The sequence below is a fragment of the Ochotona curzoniae genome, unplaced genomic scaffold (genome assembly GCF_017591425.1).
Source record: "Ochotona curzoniae isolate NIBS_2020 unplaced genomic scaffold, NIBS_Ocur_1.0 contig_1014, whole genome shotgun sequence".
NCBI classification, from domain to species: Eukaryota; Metazoa; Chordata; class Mammalia; order Lagomorpha; family Ochotonidae; genus Ochotona; species Ochotona curzoniae.
Genome location: NW_024464920.1, coordinates 4108038 through 4129765, shown reverse-complemented (window position 1 = coordinate 4129765; position 21728 = coordinate 4108038). Strand labels below are relative to the sequence as shown.

The 21728-nt window shown below is 56.0% G+C and overlaps 2 protein-coding genes across 2 annotated transcripts; both read right to left on the bottom strand.

Annotated features, from left to right (window-relative positions):
• Positions 1 to 3669: 3669 nt before the first annotated feature.
• SOAT2 (sterol O-acyltransferase 2) lies at positions 3670 to 12202 on the bottom strand. The gene is made up of 15 exons (XM_040977888.1): positions 12127 to 12202; positions 11630 to 11685; positions 10585 to 10721; positions 10265 to 10324; positions 9900 to 10004; positions 7567 to 7828; positions 7312 to 7381; positions 6945 to 7029; positions 6132 to 6177; positions 5797 to 5926; positions 5327 to 5424; positions 4828 to 4926; positions 4289 to 4424; positions 3872 to 4017; positions 3670 to 3720 (listed from the first exon to the last, which is right to left on the bottom strand). The coding sequence occupies exons 1-15, from the start codon at positions 12200 to 12202 to the stop codon at positions 3670 to 3672; spliced, it is 1557 nt and encodes a 518-aa protein (XP_040833822.1).
• Positions 12203 to 13507: 1305 nt separating this feature from the next.
• IGFBP6 (insulin like growth factor binding protein 6) lies at positions 13508 to 16235 on the bottom strand. Its single transcript, XM_040977875.1, has 4 exons — positions 15902 to 16235; positions 14215 to 14348; positions 13988 to 14107; positions 13508 to 13636 (listed from the first exon to the last, which is right to left on the bottom strand). Exons 1-4 carry the CDS (start codon positions 16233 to 16235, stop codon positions 13508 to 13510), a joined length of 717 nt encoding a protein of 238 aa, XP_040833809.1.
• Positions 16236 to 21728: the final 5493 nt, after the last annotated feature.

Here is a 21728-nt window from a genome sequence, read left to right as displayed (position 1 = left end):
GGACGGCAGATGTATGGAAAGAGACCAAGGGTCTCGGCCAAGACTCACATCAAGGGCTTGGAGGAACAAGTGAGAAATTATTTCAAAGCATCACAGCAAGTACCAAGAGGAGATGGAGACAATGACGAGAGCCTGAGACCCAGCGAGAAAGAGCCAGCATCCTGACATTAAAATGTACAGGTTGGGTCCCGCGCGGTAGCCTAGTGGCTAAATCCTTGCCTCGCATCTGCCAGGATCCTATATGGGCGCTGGTTCATATTCCAGCCGCTCCACTTTCCATCCAGCTCCCTGCTTGTGGTCTGGGAAAGCAGTCAAGGACGGCCCAAAGCCTTGGGACCCTGCACCCGCAGGGGAAATCCGGAAGAAGCTCCTGGGTCCTGGCTTTGGATCAGCTCAGCTCTGCCCATTGTGGTCATTTGGGGAGTGAATTAGCAGTTGGAAGGTCTTGCTCTCTGTATCTCTCTATATCTGCCTTTCCAAGACAAATAAATATATATCTTTTTAAATTATTTTTATTGGAAAAGCGGATATACAGAGAGGAGAGACAGAGAGGAAGCTCTTCCATCCAATGATTCACTCCCCAAGTGAGCGCAACGGCTGATGCTATGCCGATCTGAAGCTAGGAGCCTCTTCTGGGTCTCCCACATGGGTGCAGGGTCCCAAAGCTTTGGGCTGTCCTCAACTGCTTTTCCGGGCCACAGGGCAGGGAGCTGGATGGGAAGTGGAGCCGCCAGGATTAGAACCGGTGCCCATATGGGATCCTGGGTGTGCAAGGCGAGGACTTTAACCACTGCACCATCGCGCCGGGCCCTGTGACTGTTGTTCTAATCCATATCAGTCGCTGGCCTTATTTCATGGCTTCTCATATATGGGAATGTGTAGTGATGGAGTACTGGGGACTACCTATCCAAATGTGGGGGTACAATGCAATGTACATCCCTGCTTCCAAACAAAAGATGGACTCCCAATAAAACTGTTGGAATTGTGTAGACAATGGGATGCTGGACTGTCTGACGTTGTCTGTACCAGCAATGTCGGGGTACATTTAAATAAGAGACTGATGAATATGACTTTATATGAAGGACTATATTATTGTAGCAACATGGGGAAAATCTGTCGGTGGGTGGGAGTTTGTGGGGGGAATCCCAGTCTATATGAAATTGTACCAAAAAATTCAAAATAAAAATATAAGAAACAAAGAGAGAGGAAGGAATGAAGGAAAAAGGAAGAAAGGAAGAAAAGGAAGGAGGGATGGATGGAAGAAAGAAGAAAGAAAAGAAAAACAAAGACACCACAAACAGTACAGTAAGCATAAGGTAGGAAAATGAATGTACCCCTCATTCTGCTTGAGGGATCACAGTTAATCCACAAGTGAGAGGAGAGAGTGGGCATTGGGCTCAGAGGGTTGGCCATCACTTGGGACAACGGCATTGCGCATCAGAGCGCTGATTTGAGGCCCAACTACATGATTCTGGTCCAGCTCACTGTGCCTGGAAAAGCAGCAGAGGACGGTCCAAGTACTTGGGTTTCTGCAACCCACCCACGCAGGAGATCAGTTTGGAGTGCCTGGCTCCTGGCTCCTGGCTGCTGGCTCCTGGCCCCTGGCCCCTGGCTCCTGGCTCCTGGCCCCTGGCTCCTGGCTCCTGGCTCCTGGCCCAGCCCTGCTCGTTGCAGCCATTCGGGGAGTGAATGGAAATTCTCTGACTCTCTGTAACTGTGTTTCAAATACATAAATCTTCAGAAGAAAAAAATAAGGCAATTTGTCTCTGAGTTTTCTGAAAAATAATAGTACACAAATAAATTCACAAAAGCCTATCTTTAAAACAAACTCAAATCGGTCAATTTCATACATTTCTCCAGATACACATTTATCCACTACTGAAAGCTGAAACAACACATCAAGATCTCATTTCATTGCAATCCAAGCAACTGGAAATCAGAGCATCTAATTATCTGCTGTAATTATTATTCTGTAGCCCAAATACCCAGGGTTTTCTTTGCATTCCTTCCCACAAGTGACTTTGCACGTCAGTCCTTGATGCTGGGTTTCGTGATCATGTCCTAAGCACAAGGTGTTTTGGACACTTAAGGTGCTTTTTTCTCTGTGTCCAATAAAAAAGATTGTGAGTCCATTGGAAATCATTCAAACACATTCAAACGGCAGAATCCTGGGCCCAGCACGATGGCTCAGTTGCTTAATCCTCCCCCTGCAAGCACTAGTTCATATCCCAGCTGCTCCACTTCCAATCCAGCTTCCTGCCTATGGCCTGGAAAGCAGCGGAGGACGGCCTAAAGCTTACATGGGAGACCCAGAGGGAGCTCCTGGCTCCTGGTTTTGGATCAAGTCAGCTCTGGCTGTGAAGGCTACATGGGCAGTGAACCAGCAGACAGAAGATCTTTCTCTCTGTCTCTTCTTCTCTCTGAAAATCTGCCTTTCTAGCACGAATAAATTAAGACAAACCTACAAGCAAACTGCAGTGTCCTTATTACCAGTATGAAAGTAGGAAAAGATGCACATGACACTGATCTACCACAGGGGAGCAAAATGATTGGCAGACAAGCTTCTCCTAGCATGGGATCGCTTCCTCTGTCCCTACGAGGAGAACAGTGCAGTCAGGCGTGTGCCTAAGCCCCCGTCCTAATCCAGTCCCATCCCAGCACTCCCTGAAGGCCCCCTCCCGTGGTGGTGGCAGCAACGGCAGCCGCACCCTGGACTGCACATTTCCTCATTTGCTCTGATTGCCTTGAGATCAATGTCTCTGGGTCAGTGCCATGGTGTAGTAGGCCAAGCCTCCTCCTGGGCACCAGTTCAAGCCCTGGCTGCTCCACTTGTCACCCAGCTCTCTGCTAACGTGCCTGGGAAAGCAGCAGAGGATGGCTCCCGTGCTTGGGCCCCCTGCACACGCAGGAACCTGGAAGCAGCTCCTGGCTTCAGATCAGCCCACCTCTGGCCATTGTAGGCATTTGGGGATTGAATCAGCAGTTAGCAGATCTCTCACTCTGTCTCTGCTTCTCTATCTTTGTAAATCTGACTTTCAAGTAAAATAAATAAATCTAAAATAAAGAGAGAGAGAGAGTTGCCTCCCATCTGTCCAGGAGGACCCTCTTCTGTGGCTTCTCCAGCTGGGGGGGCCCTCTGCCAGTGTGCAGACGGGAGCTGAAGTGGGAAAGCGCTGAGGCAGGTTTTGAGGGGTGGAGGGGCGTCGAGAAAGTGAGACAGGCTCTTGTTCTGGCTTCTCAGTCCCTGCTACCACAGCATCTGGCTCCCAGCAGTTCCCATCCCAAGCTGGGCCTTCCCCAAGAGACGCATGGTTATACTAAGGAGTGCAGAAAAAGGGAGAGAAGGACTTTATTGAGCTGTAAAAAGTACAAAGTCAATCAGCAAACCCTTCTCAGACCTAGGTGGTCCCCATGCTCCCCAAATCTGTAAGGTCCCCTGGAGCCCCACCAGATCTGCAGAGTCATGGATGGGAGAAGGATCCTGGGAGCATCACCCCCAAGCCGACTCTGTGCTCAGATTCTCAGAGGTCCACCAGGCCTTAAAATTCCCAGGGGTGGAGGTCTTGCACACAGAACTCTCTCTGCAGAGGCAGAGAGGAGCCCCGGTGGCAGCTTGGCAGGCCGAGAAGAACTTGGCAGCGCCCGTTGCAGCAAAAGGCCCCTGGATCTTTATGCGCGGCAGGACCAAGACCGTGGCGTCACCAGCTCCCAGAAGCTCCTCTGTGCCAGAGAGGGATGACTTGGGAATGACCCACACCTCAGGTATCTAAGTCATGGGAGCCCACACCCCCCAGGGCATGACCCCTGACTGTTGGCTCGGAGACCCTACACGAGGCTGGCTGCTGGGGCAGGGTGGGGGCTGCCGTCTCACCTGCAGCGGGGGACACTGGCGCTGTGCGTACCACTCCTGGCTGTACAAGCTGACCTGGATGCCCTGGCCCAGAGTCAGCATGGCCCACATCAGCACGTTCCATGCCGGGCCTGTGTACTGGTCATTCATGATGAAGTTCAGCAGCACTGGCACGGGATGGGGTGGGATGTGGGGACCACGGTTACTCTAGCTCGGAATAGCTGGAACTCATCTTCCTGACTTCTCTCCCAGCTTCCTCCCTTGCTCTCCCACGCTCCTCCACAGCCAGAAACCTTCTGCCACACGCTGCCTCCCCACCTCCCAGGCCCCCCCACCCGACTCCACTGCTCAGGCCCATCAGCCTCAGACGAGCCGCCTCTGCCATCAACCTAGCATCTCTAAGAGCCCGACCCTGGGGTGGTGATGGACCAAGCTCACCTCCCGTGACAAGGAAGAGCGTGAGCATGACGGGGTAGAAGAAACCCAGGACGAAGCAGAAGATGTACTCATGGACCAGTGCAGAGATAAGGAACACGCCCAGCATGGCTGTGCTTCGCGCCCGGCCACCCAGGAGCTGGCAAGAGGTGGGAAGGAGGCAGGAATGAGCGGCCACGAGAGAGCCCCGCGGTTAAGCGAGTCAGGAGGGAGTGTGGTGTAGTGGAAGAGAGACAGATCCGGGGTCGGTGTGAGCGGACATTTGTCTCCCGCGTGCACCTGCTACTCGCTGCAGCTGTTGACTGGGGAGGGAATATGGTTTACTTCCCTCAGCCATTGTCCTGGGTCACTGAAAACTGCTACATGTGTGTTCCTTGAGGGATAGTTAAGGAGGAGTCAAGAGGGAAGGCGGGTAGAGAGACCCATTGCACTGGGGCACACTGAGCCAGCAGGGCCCTTAGGTCTAGTAAGGGGGAGACCCAATGACTCAGAAGGAGGGAGAGGGTGTCCCGGAGAGCGTCCCCTGCTGGTGGGGACCGTACCCACAGCCCGTCCTGGTACACATAGCTGTACAGCCAGTCGTGGACCACCACGTTCCAGGTGCGGTAGTAGCTGGAGAAGGAGGTGCAGTTCCACCAGTCCTGGGGAGAGAAGGGGCGTGGTCACGGCCTGGGGGCAGGGAAGGGGAGGAGCTGGCCACACTGACCTGGCTCTTTCCTCCTTGCTTTCTTCTTCCCTGCTGTCCACTGGGCCTGCATCTGCCCCAGCATCCTCCCCAGACAGCAGCCTCTGCAGGCCCTGGGGCCCCTGTCTGCTCTCCTGCCCAGCTTCTCTCAGGAGAAGACCACACTGGGCGGGACAGGCAGGGCGACATCATTACCGTGCCCAGAGGACTACATTTTTCATTTGGGGGAGGTGGCAGGTCAGCAGCAGCAACAGCAGCACTGCTGTAATGACACCTGGTATCACCTCCCTCTAGCCCGCCTCTTCTCCCGGCCCTCCCTGCCTCCAGCTCCCGCTGGCCCAGGTTCCAGGCCCCACCCGGTAAAACATCCGGTCTCCGAATCGCAGCATCTCAGCGAAGGCGTTGAGCCAGCAGTGGAGGAAGGCGAAGAAGATGAGGAGCAGTATCAGGATGCCTGGCAAATGGGTACAAGGGGGCTGCGGGTGAGGCTGCAGCTGAGCCTCCGCCCTAGCCAGAGGCAGCCTTGCTCTGAGCTCCCGGGAGGAGTTCAGTAACCAACCCCCCTCGGAACCAGAGCTTCCCACTTGTTTGTCAGTCATGGACAAGTTCATCAGACCGTCCCTTTGCTCGTGAACATTTATTTGGCACCTGTTGACTGCCTGCTAGGTGCTAGGGACACAAAGATGAATCTTAAAGCCCTTAGCCACTTGGAGTGCAAAGGGGAGAACAAATGCCAGGGGACCTAGAAGGTGCTGAACCTGATGCAAGGTGCAGGAGACAGTGGAACCAGGGCCCAGGGAGGCTGCGGTGCCCCTGGTGGACTCACCTGGCAGTGCGGAGTGCAGGATGGACAGCACGAGGCTCCGGGTACTGAAGGGCTCACGGCTCATGTTGGCAAAGGCGGGCACACAGAGGTGGCTCAGGATGAAGGAGGCGTAGAGCACACAGCCAAAGGCCTGGAGAGTGGGGTGGGGGCAGGCAGCTGCAGGAGGCCCCAGCAGCTGCTTCCTCATCCTGGGATCGAACCTGCAGCCCGGTGTGGGCTACTTCTTGCCCTTTGCACAACCCTTTCCAACAAGGCCTTGCCCGTACCACACCCAGGAACACCCCGTCAGGCACCACGGGCCCCGCGGGTGCCAGCCTTCTCCCTCAGCGTCTGACCTGCGCCAAGTTCTTGGCCACATAGTTCCACCTGATGCTGGGCGTCCTGCAGTAGCAAGGGGAAAGGTATGTTTCTTTTTATTTTCTTTCTTTTGTTAAAGATTTATTTAGTTTTATTGGAAAGCCAGATGTACAGAGAGAAGGAGAAATAGAGAGGAAGATCTTCCATTTGCCAATTCACTCCCCGAGTGGTCACAAAGGCTAAAACTGAGCTGACCCGTAGCCAGGAGCCAGGAACTTCTGGTTCTCCCACATGGGTGCAGGGTCCCAAGGCTTTGGGCCGTCCTCCACTGCTTTCCCAGGCCACAAGCAAAGGATGGGAAGTGGAGCAGCTGAAACATCAACCAGCAGCCATATGGGATCCTGGCACTTGCAGGGGGAGGTTTAGCCAGTTGAGCCATCATGCCAAGCCCTATTATACGTTTCTTAACTTTCTAATGTTGGTCCCTGCTCAGGCAGGGGCCGGAGTTCCAGAGCCTTCTCTCTGTGGCTCACACCTGGGTAGGTGAGGTGTGGTCTCAGATGCCTTGGGCTACTCCACCACAGATGTGGCAACTTGATTTGTAGTATGAACACTAGCCAAGGAGACCAACGAGGGTGCATGGGGTTTTCAGTACTAAACCAGGATGGGCCCCAGGTTAACGAGGACCACGTGGTCATCTCAGTCACTGAATGTCATGATGGATGGGACAAGAATAGGGTGCTGGTCCACCTGCCACTCCTAGGTGCTTCCTGGACAAGTGGCTGCTGCCTGGGCTCAGACTCAGGACCCCAGGGTGAGCAAAGGGAAGGGACACAGGAAAAGGGTCTCACCTGGGGTACGTCTCCCTGTAGATGAGTGTGGGGCAGAAGAGGAAGTAGAGATAGCTGGAAAAACTGGGGGTCTGTGCCCCCTCACCTGCAAAGGGGGAAGAGTCAGGATGAGCGAGGGACAGTGCTGTGGGGGAAGGGCCATGGCATTGGGCAGAGGGGCTTGGGACAGGAGAGGGGCTTGGGCCGTGGGGTAGATGGGGCAGAGGCTGAGCTGCTGTCCGGCGCCCCCCTGTGACTCCCATTCCAGGCACCGCCATTATCTGGTTCCCGGAAGCTTGGATGCCAAGTTGCATGGGCTCAGGAGGGCAGCGCAGACTTCCTCTCAGGCTTCCTCTGGACTCACTGCTGGGCGGGATGACAGCCTCACCTCCTCTGGCAGAAAGGATTCCAGGCATGGATTCTCTCAGGAAGGAGTAACTCTTCATCAGGAGCCTCACCTGGGGTGCAGGGGAAGGGAGGCCCAACTGTTACGGGACTCTGAACTCACCGCTTAACCTTTCTGTGCTTGCATTGACTGCAGCAGTGGGCTGGTTGTAGTGCTGTGTGATGGGGGCCCCTTTGAACAGTCTAAGCAATAGGGGCCAGGCGAGGCCCCTGCAGAATGCCCCACTGTGGGCCTCACCTGCTCGAAGACCAGGATGCAGCGGGAGGCAGGCGGCAGCTGGTAATGCAGGGCCATGTGTACTGGGAGCACACACAGCAGCACAGCGTGGGCAGCCAGCAAGGTGCAGCCCAGGCCCGCCCCCAGGGCATAGGGCCTCGCCCACAGCCACAGGGCCTGGTAGGGCACCAGCAAAGTGGACAGGAACATGGGGACCCAGGTTGCCAACGCCAGGGGCAATTGTCCAAAGCTGAAGATCAGAAGGTCCAATTCCAGCATCAGCCTGAGGGTCAAGGGAACAGAGAGACAAACTTGGCAGACCTGCAGGTTGAACCTGGGTGACCATCAGAGCCTTCTGATGGTGGATGGTCCCCGGGTTGGAGAGGAACTTGGCACTTTGGACACTACCCAAGTGAGGTGGCATAGTTTGTTTAAGATGTATTTATTTGAGGGCCTGGTGCGGTAGCCTAGTGGCTAGGGTCTTTGCCTTATATGTGCCAGGATCCCATATGGGCACCAGTTCTTATCCCAGCTGCTCCACTTCCCATCCAGCTCCATGCTTATAGCTTGTGAGGGCAGTAGAGGACGACCCAAAGCCTTGGGACCCTGTGCCCTTGTGGGAGACCAGAAAGAAACTCCTGATTCCTGGCTCCAGATTGGCTCAGCTCCAGCCATCGCGGCCACTTGGGGAGTGAACCAGCGGATGGAAGATGTTTATGCTTCTTTTTGTAAATCTGGCTTTCCAATATAAATAAACAAAATCTTACAGAAAGAAAAAAAAGAGATACATTTATTTGAGAAACAAAGAGAGAAAGAAGGAGAGGGAGAGAGAAAGAAAGGAAGAAATCTTCCATCCACTGATTCACTCCCCAGATAGCCTCAATAGCCAAGGCTGGGCCAGGCCAAAGCCAGGAGCCAGGAGCCTCTTGCGGGGCTCCCATGTGGGTGCAGGGGCCCAAGGACTTGGGCAATCTCTGGCTGCCTTCCCAGACATGGTAGCAAGGAGCTAGATCTTCATGAGGTGAGACATCAGGGCCTGGGATCACACCAGTGTGCCTGGGTTCAGGTCCCTGCTCCAGGTCCTCACCCTGGCTTCTGCCTCCTGTGTCACAGCAGGCAGCAGCCATGGCTCAACTCCACGGGAGACCTGTGTTGCCTTCCCACGTGGGCCTGGCCCAGCCCCCCAGCCATTCATTGCAGACATTCGTGGAACTAGCAAATGGGATATATCTATCTCTCAAAGAAATCAATGTATTTTTAATCCTTTCAAGGATCAAAAATAGAGGATGAAGTAAGCCAAAGCTAGCACGTCCGTGCTCTGCGGTCATTCAGATAACTGGGCTGCCATGACCGGATCCTTAGGGAGGGAAACCAGATGGCGCAGGCACAGGTGCCCTGTCGCACGCACGTAGGTTCCCTGCTCTCCTGGCTTCTTGGGCACATCTGGGTGAGACTGCTCTGGAGGGCATCTTAACATCGCCAAAGGTGGGAAATGGGACTGGAAGCTGGTTATGGAGGTCACTTTACAGGAAACAGTTCATTTGGGAACTGGCCTTTGGGGCAACCCAGAGGTCACTTGAGAAGGCTGCATTCCATACTGGAATGCCTGGATTGAGTCCTCACTGTGTCCCACCCATGCCAGCTCCCTGCCAATGCAGACCCTGGCAGGACACAGACGACAACTTGAGCACATGTGTCCCTGCTACCCTGTGGGAGACCTGGATTATCTCAGCTCCCGGCTTCAGCCTGGTCGGGCCCTGGCTGTGGCAAGCATTTGGGGACAGAGTGAACTGGTGGATGGGAGCGCTCCCTTTCAAATAAATGATTAAATATTTTTTAAAGTGTATGAGATTTTTTATTTTAAAACTGAGATTCTATCCTGGTAATACATGTGTAATTAACAATAGGTTACCAGAAGTAAGTGATAGTGTTGAACCTGCAGCTATAGAGTGGGAAGATGCACCCTTTTTTTTGGTGGGGGGGATGCAGCCCTCTGGGGCTCTTGACCTTGAAGTAGAGGATACTCTTCGGGGCCTCACAGACAAGGAGGGTATCTGCCTCCTTTTGTCTCTGTCCCCCCTCCCCACCCCACCCCAGGGCTGGTATTCAGCGGGCACCCAATAGCTGCAGCTTAAGGAGTGCACGCATGCTCCCACATCTGTCTTGGGCTGGCCCTGGGACGACAGGCCAAGATGGGGAGAATGCATCAGGCAGGAAGATTGCCGTCCATTACAAGAACAACTTTTACCCTCTTAAGCTTGGGGGGAGGGTGAGAATTCTGGGGGCGCTGGGAATCCAGCAGCTCCGGTTGGATCTGTGTGTGCCTGTCCCCTGCTGGCTGGGGGCTGGTTTACCTGTCCTCATCGATGAAGTCCACGGCCAGGATGCTGACGATGAAGCACAGGCCAGCAATGAACAAGTGGTAGACGGTACGGACATGCTGCACCTCCAACAGCTCGCTGCAGGGACGGCGTGGGAGGGGCCTCAGGTCTGGGTCATGGCAGGGACTTCTGCCTGGGCCTTCTGTCCCTCAACCATGCCCAAGGGCAAATGTTGAGGAAGAGGGGGGTGGAAATCTGAACTGCAGCAGCAGCTCTCTTTCATCTTCCTCTCGGGATCACCTCGAGCCTGGGGATGGGGGTTGGGGAGGGTGTCCTTGGACCTCCCCCCTCCCGGCTGAAGCCCCTCCTCTCCCCGCTTCCCCCTCCGCTCCGCTTACTCAATCAGGGACTTGCGGGTGATGAAAACTTTCCGATTCCCCTGCGCTGGCCGCCGGTCCCTGCATTGAGATGGGTCAGGGTCTATAGGGAGCACGCAGCAGGTAGTGGGCAGAGGCCATGCAAGAGGTCAGTTGAGGCCAGCAGCAGGGCAAGGTCAGGGGCAGGGCAAAGTGCAGGAGGTGGGAGGTAGCAGCAGCAGGCAATGAGACGAGACGGATGGGAGTGAGGGTGGCGCCGGCTTCGCTTCCAACAGAGGGGACGGCTGCAGCAACTCCCCCCCCCCCCCCCCCCCCCCCCGCCACCGCCCCAGGTTCCTCACCTGCTCAGGGCATCTGGGGCAGCGGCGGGCAGAGGTTTGTCGTGCAGTGTGTACGCCTGCACAGCCTCCCACATGGCCCGATCCAGCAGCTTCCGCAGCTGTGGCTCCGCTTGCTCCAGCAATCGCTGCTTTACAGCCTGTAAGACAAAGCGGAAGCAGGGCCCACTGTCTCTCCAGCCATGCAGCCTTGATTGAGCCTCTCGCAGTGCGGGTAGGGAATCCATGGCTGTGTCCCTGCCAGGCCCTGATCCCTGCCCAGCGCCCCCTGGACAGTAGTGAGGATCAAGAATGACAGCAGGGGCAACTGGCATGGTGGCACATCAGGTTAAACTGCCGTGTGTGGTGCCACTGTTATTAGGAACATCAATTCAAGTCCCAGCTGTTCCACTTCTGATCTGGCTCGCTGCTAATGCACTCTGAGAAGAAACGGAGGATGGCCCAAGTGCTTGGGTCACTGCTACTCACCTGCGAGGCTGGTTGGAGTGCCAGGCTCCTGGTGTTCATCCGGCCCGACCCTGGCTGCTGCAACCATCTCTCTCTCCCTCTCCCCTTCATTTCCATTTCTCCCTGTAACTCCAGTTGCCTGCTCACACAGATCCTGAGGGCAGTTGTGACTCCGATAATTGGGTTCTTGCCATCCTTGTGCAACACCTAAGTTGTGTTCCGGGCCCGCCCAGCCCAGCCCAGCCCAGCCACAGCCATTGTTGTTGGGACGCGAATCCATGTGCGGGGGAGCTATTTATCTTTCTCTTGAATTAATTAGAAATAACTATTTGAAGCAAAAATAATGGCAGCACTCTGGCTCCTTTGAGTCCGTGTCACTCAAACCTCTGGCTCTTAGCCCTGACCTCTAACCCTAGGGCCAGGAAGCCTCCGCTCACTGACTGCCCCCTGAGGACCTGCGCATCAGGGTCCTGCAGCCTAACCCTTCATTCCACCCTGATCTTTGAGCTGGAGAACAAGTCGTCTTTATCATCAAGCCGGTTCTCATCCCTGCCTCCTCCCATCCCAGGGTCTCTCTGTCTTGACCTCTGACGTCCCTCACCTCCATATTTTGGGTCCATTGCGCCAAGTCGGGGGCTCCCTGCAGCTCTGTGTCTCCTAGAGGGAGGGGTCAAAGGGCAGTGCCTTGGGAGGGGGGAAGGGGCGGGGTCCGGAGTCCGGACTCCCACGCCTGCTGCAGGTCCAGGAGCATCCTGTATCTAGGAAATGCTTCTGTCCCCAGCCAGTCACATCTGCAATCATGGGTGGGGGGCCACTAGAAAAGGAAATTAGTGTTGCAGTGGCCAAAGGGCCCTTGGCAAGCGAGGGAGCCGGTGACATTTCTGGAAACAGGGTGCTTCAGGGGATAGGAAGTTCCTGCCTTGGTCCTCTGGGGTGAGGAAGGCAGCGGGAGAGAGGGTCAGAGTATACAGCTCATCTTCAACTCCCAGCTTGGGGCATGGGGGGAAGCTGTGGTCTGTGTCTCCCACTCGGGGAAGTGGAAGTGATCGGAGTCAGGGGACAGGTTTCGCCCAGCCCAGCCCCAGGCTCTCTGCTCACCTCCTCCGGGACGCAGCTCCTTGGGCTTCCCTCCCAGGCCTTGCCTCCTCCGCCCGTGGGATCCCCTTGGCTCCATGGTGTGTGGGTCTCCGGTCTCAGGGGTGGGGGGCGCAGATAGCCCCCTCCCTTCCTCCACAGCCTTGGCCCGCTGAGCGCCTGTCCCGCTTGCTCGCTCTGCTCTCTCTCTGAGCTGTCAGCTCCAAAGACTAAAGTCCTTTTAGGAGGAGGGGGCCTCGGAGAGCACAACAGATTATCAGAGAGCAGCGCTTCTCTTCAGCAGCTGCATCCCTTCAGCGCTGAAATCCCCGACTGGCTGCCCCGCTCTGTCTTGATGGGGACTTTGCCTCCCTCCATAAGTCTTATCACCCGGTTCACCTTCCAGTTTACCATGGAGCGGGCTGAAGGTCAGCAAGCAGATTCAGAACCATCTTTCTGGGCCAAGGCATTGGGTTCCCAAGCATGTGAGCATATGTGGGCAGCCACCTTCTGATGGGGTTGTAGCCCTGGTGATACTCGTGACCCTGAGGCATTCTCGGGGGGGGGGGTGTGAGATTGCTGGGTGCCAACCTCAGCTGGTCCCCACACCTGCAGGCAACACAACTCGCCTTGGCCACACACAAGAGCTGCTGTGCTTCGGCGGCCCAGTGACGCCCAGGCAGGTGACATTTTCAAGGTATGGGTTTTCTTCCTTCTTGTCCAGCGGGTGATAAAGCAACCCTCCCAGTGTGCTTGTATGCACAGAATAAGGTGTGTGTGTGTGTGTGTGTGTGTGTGTGTGTGTTTGGACAGGGGGGAGCTCCTATCAATATCACAAAATCATGACCCCCAAACCATCCTATCCTTCCCTGCTTAGTAGGAAAACCACCGAAGGTCAGAGGAGAGCATCTCTTTGAGGCTTCCTGCTGGAGATTAACGATTAACCCTTCTCCTCCGCTCCTGTCCAAAGTGCAGCATTGGCAACAGGCTGCGAGCAGGCTGTGATCTCAGCCTTGCTCCTCCCAACCTCCCCACCCCATCCCCCTAGTTCCCAGCAGGGGTGAGGAGAGCTGGGTGTGGCCTGAGGGCTGGAGGCACGTGGCCACATCCAGTCATCCAAGTGCAGTGGATAGGACCCAGGGTAGCCACAAGAAGGGCAAGGGGCGAGGGATGAGGGCTCCAGAGAGCTGTGAGAGACACACGCACACACAGAGACGCTGTGGCGCCCCTCCAAGGCAGCTTTATTGATAGCTGTTAACCTTCCCGGGAGACGTACAAGGGCCTGGGGTGGGGGTAGGGGCAACGTGGCAGGGCTTGGAGGCAGAACCCGAGTTACTCATTCTCATCACGGGCCCTGCAGCTGCCACCCCTACAGTCCCCCCTCCCGCCTTTCCCCAGTCCAGCTTTAGCCGCTGCTGCTCCCCCCGCTGGGGCAGGAGACACTTCCGTTGCCATCTGGAGAGCCGGTCAGGTGCTGGCCCATGCGATCCACGCACCAGCAGGGGCCTCGGCGCTGTCCTTGGGAGGAGCGACACTGAGGAGAGACCAGGAGTTCAAGGTCAGGAGACGTGGGAAGGGGCTCCTGGACCTCAGAAACGGCTGGCAGGTGCCTCTCTTGACCCACTAGGTGTCACCCCCTCCTGCTAGGCTATAGCCTGGTGGCATTCCCTAAGTACCAGCGCCAGGATGACGGGGGCTGGGCAAGAAAAAGCATGCTTCTAAGGTTTGCAAGTCCATGAATGTCCATCCATCCATCCTCCCTTGGCTCAAGAGCTTGGGTGACTTGGGGACCTCTGCTACAAGGTATGGATCTTTAGGTTTTGTGTGGGTTCTCAAGTCAGAAGGGGATGACCAAAGACAAGGTCAGGGTCTGACTTGGATTTACCTGCCGCTTCCGGTAGAAGCCGCGATGGTCACAGTTCGGCACATAGAGGGGTTGAGTGCCTCGGAAGATCTCGGTCTGCAGTTGCTGCAGGACTGTGTCCAGATGTCGCCGGCAGGGACCCTGCGGGCAGCGGGAAGGGCAGGTGCATCAGAGTGGCCCTCCAGATACTGCTCCAAGCTCTCAGCCAGGATGTTGCCCCAGGGGGTCCCCACCGGTCCCAAACGCACCATCTCGCTGTCCTGGATGCCCCCAGCATTGGTCCGGGCGGCAGAGGTCCCTGAATGGCGCTGCTGGTCTTTGCGGTTCACATCTTGGGGTCGGGTGGCCCCCGCTTGGGGCTTATTGTCCTTGGGGTTCTCTTCTAAAGCCACAGGGGGAACGAGAGCAGAGGCCCAGGCTAATGAGAAGGGCTCACCACCGTCACCACTGCTCACTCAGGGGAAGGAAGAGTGAACTTGTGCAGCAGAACAAAAAGCGAGGGGCGCACACCTGCCTCTTCCTGCCCCTTGCCCCGAACCTGGCAAACAGGTCACAACTCCCTCCAGTCTTCCCCAGAGAGATTGTTAAGGCAGGAGAACCCTTGTGTAAAGCAGATAATAAACCAAAGGCAACAAGGTCTGGTTATTCCACCTGCCGCCAGCAGGGGATGCACCAAGCCAAGGAGACGGGGCAGGAACGCCAAGAAAGCCAAGGAGGTCATCAGGGAACCAAGTGGAATGTGTGTCCCCGCTGTGACCTGCTGTGACTCAGCCCACACCTCCTAGACCCTCCTTTTGGGGCACTGCAATGGGAGGTCCCCCAGGGATCAGCCCTGCTCCACCCCTGTGATCCCAGGTTGGCCAGGATGGACAAAGGTGAGGCTTGGGGCAACGGGAGAAAGCTTCTGGGGGTGCTGGGGTGAGCTTAGGGAAGGAGAGGGGGGATAAATTGGAGGTGCGGAAGGCAGGAAGGGGAGCCTATTGCTTAGAAATCCACTCCAGCCGCCAAGGCAGAGATCAGATGTCCTGGGGGTGCCTTCTCTTGCTCTCAGGAAAACAAACTCCCGTCTGCCACCTCCAGGCTCCTCCAGGGTGTTTCCTGGCCATCCCCAGGCGAATTCTCGTGCTTCCCGGTGGTACCCGCCTCCCTTCGCAGGCCACATCCCCCATTCCCTCCAAGGAGCTGCCTTCTCCCGCCCATCCCAACTGCACTTTCCAGAAAGACCCTGGAAGCCTGGCCTCAAAGCATTGGAGATGGAAAGAAACTGCAAGCTAACGTCCAGGCTCTTTCCATGGAAGAATTCCAGAACCCAGCAGCCTCTGGGGCTGGGGGCGGCTGGAATTCTTTGACATTCTCCCCCTTTCCCTGTTGCCCCCATCTTCGGGGTGCTGACTCAGTCCATTCCCCTCTACCAGGGGAGGCGGGCGGGTGTGAGCAGGTTATAATCTCTCTCATGGGCCCTCTAGGGCTGCCTGCCTGTCCCTACTCCGGTTTGGGACAACTCTGGCTCTGGAGCATCTTCTGTTTTAGACACCAAGTTCAAGTTCCTGTGCACGTAACAGGAGAGGAAGAGACATTCTCTGCGTGTGTGAATCTGGAGAGTGTGGAATCCCCTTCTCCCTTGCTAGGGCCACTGAGGGATAAAAGAATTGGATCTGCTGGGGGAACGTGGGATGACCCTACAGCGCTCCACGTCTCATGGGAAAATAGGAGGAGCACACTCCTCCAAAAAAAAAAAAAAAGTTACAAGCTCAGACACCTCGCGGCTCATCAATTCCCCTTCGCCACACCCAGCCTTCCAGTTGCTCCGGGCTACAGATCCCATTCCCTTACCCCTGCCCCAGGGAGCACCCCCTTCTCCCGTCGCGATGACCCCTTCCCGGGACCTGGGGCGCATCTCTGGGGACCCTTCTCCGGGACGCGGCGCGCACTCACCCGAGGGCGCGCGGGCTTGGCGGCAGCTGCCCCGGCCCTGCAGCAGCGCCCGCAGCGGCGCCTCCTCCTTGGGCGGCAGGCACTGCAGTCCAGGGGCGCAGGCAGGGGTGTAGACCCCGCACGGCTGCCCCTCTCTGCGCGGGCAGCTCCGGGCTTCCGTACAGCGCTCGGCCGGCGGCGCCCCGTCCTCCTCCACGCAGCCCTCGGGACACGCCGCCTGCGCCCCCTGCCCGCAGCCCCGGCACCGCGCCGAAGCCCCCGCTGCGCGGGCGGCCAGCAGCAAAATCAGCAGCAGCAGGAGCGGCGGCCGTGACAGCAGCCTGGGGGCGGTCATGGTCAGGATTTATTATCTTTTTTTTCCGGTCCACTCTTCCCAGAACGGTCGCAAAGCAGCTGCGGGTCTCTGCTGCCGCCGTCCCTCAGCCTTAAGTAGCCGCCGGCCAGGGGCCGGGCCCTTTAAGGCCAGGTGAAGGGGGAGGGGGAGAAGGCAGGGGCAATCCCTAAACTGGGTGGGACCGGACTGCCTCACCAACCTCCCCCCCACCACCTGGGTCCTCCCGCCTCCCTCCTCAGTCTCGGTTTACTTCCCAAACTGCTCTGATTTTTTTTTTTTTTCCTTGTTCTTTGCCTGGGAATCTCGCCCGGAATTTGGGAGCCGCACAGCTGGCCGGAGGGACGGGAGGGCGGGAGGCCCAGCCTTTGGATGATGAGGAGCAAAGCCTAAAATCGCCTTAGTGTGTGTGGGTGCAGCGAGATGAAGACGTGATGCGGAGCTGGGAGTGAATGGAGGGACAGATGGAGGAGGAGGAGGAACGAAGGCTGGGGGAGGGGCAGGGAGTTTGGGGGTGACCCTCTGTAGGACGAAGGCAGCTGAGAAATTGCAGGGGTGTGTGTGTGTTGGGATGGGGGTGGGGGGAGAGCAAGACATCCCAGAGCTGTGGGGGTAGCAGAAGGTGACTCAGGCAGGGAGGGGGGTACAGGGCAGGGAGGAGCCCACCTGGCCCAGGCTGTGGAAGCTGGGGGGCGTTAGCTTGGGGGCACAGGATGTCCGGAGGGACCCGAGGTGAGCAGACTGCACCTGGTGGGCGGGGCAGGCGTGAGGGTTGAACCTGCCCTCTCCCTGCAGGCGTTCCAGGGGTTTCTCACGTCCTGCTATGCTCGAGTGTTGTGGACAAGAGAAGGCTCTACAGAGGGACCATCTGGGCGCTGTTGCCTGCACCCCACCCTGCCCACCCACAGGCCTGTCCCTGGTTCTCAGAGCTCCATGCCTTGCAAGAGGGAGGGTGAGGGACCATTCCTTCAGCCCCCGCACCCACCCACTGGCTGTTGAGTTATGCAACAGCCACCTCATTCTTTCCTAAAACAAGGGCTTGAGGCAGTGACTAAGTTTTAACTTCTGGGCCCCCAAACAAGAATGTCAGCAAGGGCGCCTTGAACTTTTAGGTAACTGCAAAAGGAAAAGAACATCACAGGCTTTCCCGACCAGCCAGCGTGGGGAGCTTGGTTCTGTTACCCAAACGATGGTGCCAAATCCAAGCAGAGGTCAAAGCTTGAGAGTGAAGTGTCATCTGTCCATTGATGAGAGGGTAGCCAAGGTCCGGTCTCCTGGGGGGACTGGCACAGTAGCTTAGCAGACTAGTCACCCGTCTGCAAGCACCGGCATCCCATGTAGGCACTGCTTTGAGCCCCAGCTGCACCACTTTGCAATGGAGGATTGCCCAAGAGCTTGGGCACTTGCACCCCATGGGAGACCAGGAAGAAGCTCTTGGCTCCCAGGTTTGAATCAGCTCAGTTCTGGGATTTGGAGCCGCTTGAGTGGAAGAACTCTCTGTCTCTTCCCTCTGTGAAAATCTGTCTTTCAAAATAAAAGTATATCATTTTTAAAATAAGATATTTCATTTACTTTTTTTTTTTTTTTGAAAAATTGTCTCCTTGCTAAATGAGGTGCTTGGAGCTTTTAAAGAGAATACAAATGAAAGATTGGATAGGGTGGGGCGGGCGCCATGAATGGCTCAACTGGCGAATTCCGCACACCCAAGCAGCAACATACCATACAGAAGCCGGTTTGTGTCCCAGCTGCTCCACTTCCCATCCAGCTCCCTGCTCGTGGCCTGGGAAAGCAGTGGGGGATGGCCCAAAGCCTTGGGACCCTGTATTTGCACGAGAGACCTGGAAGAAGCTCCTGGCTTCAAATGGGCTCTGGTCTGACTGTTGTGGTCTCGTGGGGAGTGAACTAGTGGATGGAAGATCTTGTTGTCTGTCTTTCCTTTCTGGAAATCTGCCTTTCCAATAAAAAATAAATACATATTTTTTAAAACAGGAAAATATTAAACAGGGACAGGTATCAGCCCTGTGATGCCTCTCTATCCCCTGATCTTTCAAGGCAGCTGACCACCTTCCCATGATCCACCTGTGGATTTTTTTTTAATATTCTGCCTGGCTGTATTTTTTTTTTAAAGATTTATTTTTATTATTTTTTCATTGGAAAGGCGGATATACAGAGAGGAGAGACAGAGAGGAAGATCTTCCGTCCGATGATTCACTCCCCAAGTTAGCGCAACACCCAATGCTATGCCAATCCAAAGCCAGGAGCCTCTTCCGGGTCTCCCACGCGGGTGCAGGTTCCCAAAGCTTTGGGCCGTCCTCGACTGCTTTCCCAGGCCACAGGCAGGGAGCTGGAAGGGAAGCGGGGCTGCCGGGATTAGAACCGGCGCCCATATGGGATCCCGGGCGTGCAAGGCAAGGACCTTTAACCACTTGCGCCACCGCGCCGGGCCCCTACCTGGCTGTATTTTTAAAAATTTATTTATTGTTGGGCTTAGCACAGTAGCCTAGTGGTCAAAGTCCTCGCCTTGCATGTGCCAGGATCTCATAGGGGTACAGGTTCTAATCCCAGTGGCCCTGCTTCCCATCCAGCTCCCTGCTTGTGGCCTGGGAAAGCAGTCGAGGATGGCCCAAAGCCTTGGGACTCTGCTCCCACGTGGGAGACTTGGAAGAGGCTCCTGGCTTCACATTGGTGCAGCTCCGGCCATTGCGGCTGCTTGGGGAGTGAATCAATGGACGGAAGATCTTCCTCTCTGTCTCTCTTCCTCTCTGTATAAAAGGCAGATTTACAGAGAGGCTTGAGGGCTGACCTGATGGGGCCAGATCACGGTGCAGTGAGATTCAGAACAGGGGATGGGTAATGTGAGGCTGGTCCATGATGCTAACTAGCACATGAAAGAATCAGGTCTGGGGGCAGAATCTGTTGAGGGGTATGCGGGCTCACCCCTGTGGAAATGCAATCTTCACTGGCACGCACAGGATCTGCGGCTGGGAACTGGTCTGCTTGGGGAGCTAAGAGGACACCCTGGCAGGGTTGGGGTTCCCACTGGTGAGCACAGGGCCTGGAATGGGGTGATGATCTGGGCTGGACATGGCTGTAGTCCCCCTCGGCATGGGAGTGGACTGGCTCTGGGGAGCGCCAGACTGGACCAGATTCCAGCACTCACTGGTACTAGTGGTACTCACTGGTACTAGTCAGGGTGGGTGTAGAATGACCTGGGCTAGATCTCAGTTCCTGCTGAACCAGGTTAGAGCTGTGGCTGAGAGTGGACCACGTACGGCTGGGCTGTAACTCTGAAGAGTAATAACTGGAATAGGTATAGGCCAGCTGGGCAGATACTGTACCTGCCAGGACAAGATGTGGACTAAGTTAACCTGGGCCAAGGACCCATCAGTGTGTGTTGCTAGGAGATAGAGGAGCTTAGTGACTCCTTTGTTAGGATGCTTTCCCTGCGGGTGAGCAAGAACCAAGGCAAGGAGTAGCCCAGACCAGGCCAGGTTACTGTACCCAGCATACGTGTGAGGTCTGGGGCTCAGGTAGGCTGGACCAGTTCATAACATCCACTGGCAGATCTGAGAACCAGGATGGGCTGCGGGACAGGCTGGGTTGGACTGCCACTCAATCTAGTCCACATTAGGACCAGGTGCGAATTGGTCTGGGCAAGGCTGCATCACCCACCAGCATGAGCTGGAAATGGGAGCAGGCTGCAATACCTGTTGGTGGATGCTAAGGTGAGGTGAGCCATGCCAGGGTGGGGGCAGTGGGTGCCAGGTCCATGAGCCCTAGGGGTCGGAGGGTCTGGCAGGGTCTGAGCCCTTGGGTCCACCTGTGAGAACTTGTCCTCCTCAGTAGAAAAGGCAGAGCAGTGACAGCAGACCCTGATGCACATGGAAGATAATGGCAGCCCATTGGCGCCCGCAGAGGACATCTGGTACCATAGCAGAGGAAGGAGAACAGAACAAATTGGACAACTACCCCGGCCAAATGACGACAGCATGCAGACTGTAAGGCCAATGACGTCACTGGACACTGGAAGGATTTTCTCATCCTTGGATTGGCGAGATCGAAGGTATGTCAGAACTATAGAAAACACTTGGGCAGAACCCTTGGCAAATGTGCCACATCGGCACCCTGGGTTGATATCTGGTGGCCGTCCCTCATCCCCGGGTGCTGGGGTGGTAGGGAGGCTGGGCATGGCTCATCCCCTTACCTGGAAACAACGATCACACCCACTTTTCCCTAACTCTTGATCTTTCCAACCCTAACCAACTATGTAAACACTATCAAAAATAAAATAAAAAAGATAGATTTTTATTGGAAAGGCAGATTTCTAGAAAGAAACAGAGCCAAAGATCTATCATTTGCTGAATCACACCCCAGATGGCCACAACAGCCGGAGCTGAGCTCCTCTGAAGCCCGAGTCAGGAGCTTCTTCCTAGTCTCGCATGTGGGTGCAGGCTCCCAAGGCTTTGGGCCGTCCTCTACTGCTTTCCCAGGCCACAGGCAGGGAGCTGGAAGGGAAGCAGGGCAGCTGGGATACAAACTGGCACCCATACGGGAACCCTCCGCATAAAAGGCAAGGACTTTAGCCATTGGCCTGCCACGCTGAGCCCAGATCTACCTGCTTTCTTATCTGGGAGCAGGAGGGAGGAGACGCTGTGATGGCCACGTGAAAGTTAAACTCCAAGTGGAGATGCCAGGAACTCCCAGACGGCATCCCGGTTGTATGTCCATTTAGAGATCCACCTCCAGGCTCATAGGAGAGACTGACAGTGGAGGAGGGGCCCGGCTCTTGCTGTTGGCTTCTGGACCACGCTGTTCATCCTTCTCTGGGCTCCGCCCACTCTCTTGCCATAGGCCAAGCGCCTGGTCCACGGATGATGGCTATTTCTCCTGCATGAATGCTCTCTCTCGCTCTCTAAGCTCTCTAAGTACATTCTGCTCAGGACCGGTGTTGTGGTACAACAGGTAAAGTTGCTCTCTGTAATGCTGGCATCCTTATGGGCTCTGGTTTGAGATCCGGCTGCTCCACATCCAGTCCAGCTCCCTGATAATGCCCGGAGAAGCAGTGGAGGATGGCCCAAGTGCCTGGGCTCCTGCACTCACATAAGAGACTCCAGGGCCCGGTGCGGTGGCCTAGTGGCTAAAGTTCTCGCCTTGAACGCACTTGGAATCTCATCTGGGCGCCGGTTCTAGTCCCAGCTGCTCCACTTCCCATCCAGCTCCTTGCTTGTAGCCTGGGAAAGCAGTTGAGGACAGCCCAAAGCCTTGGGACCCTCCACCCGTGTGGGAGACCTGGAAGAAGTTCCTGGCTCCTGGCTTCTTATCGGCGCAGCACTGGCCATTGCGGTCACTTGGGGAGTGAATCATTGGATGGAAGATCTTCCTCTCTGTCTCTCCTCCTCTCTGTATATCTGACTTTGCAATAAAAATAAATAGATCTTTTAAAACACACACACACACACACACACACACGAGACTCCAGGGAAGCTCCTGTCACGT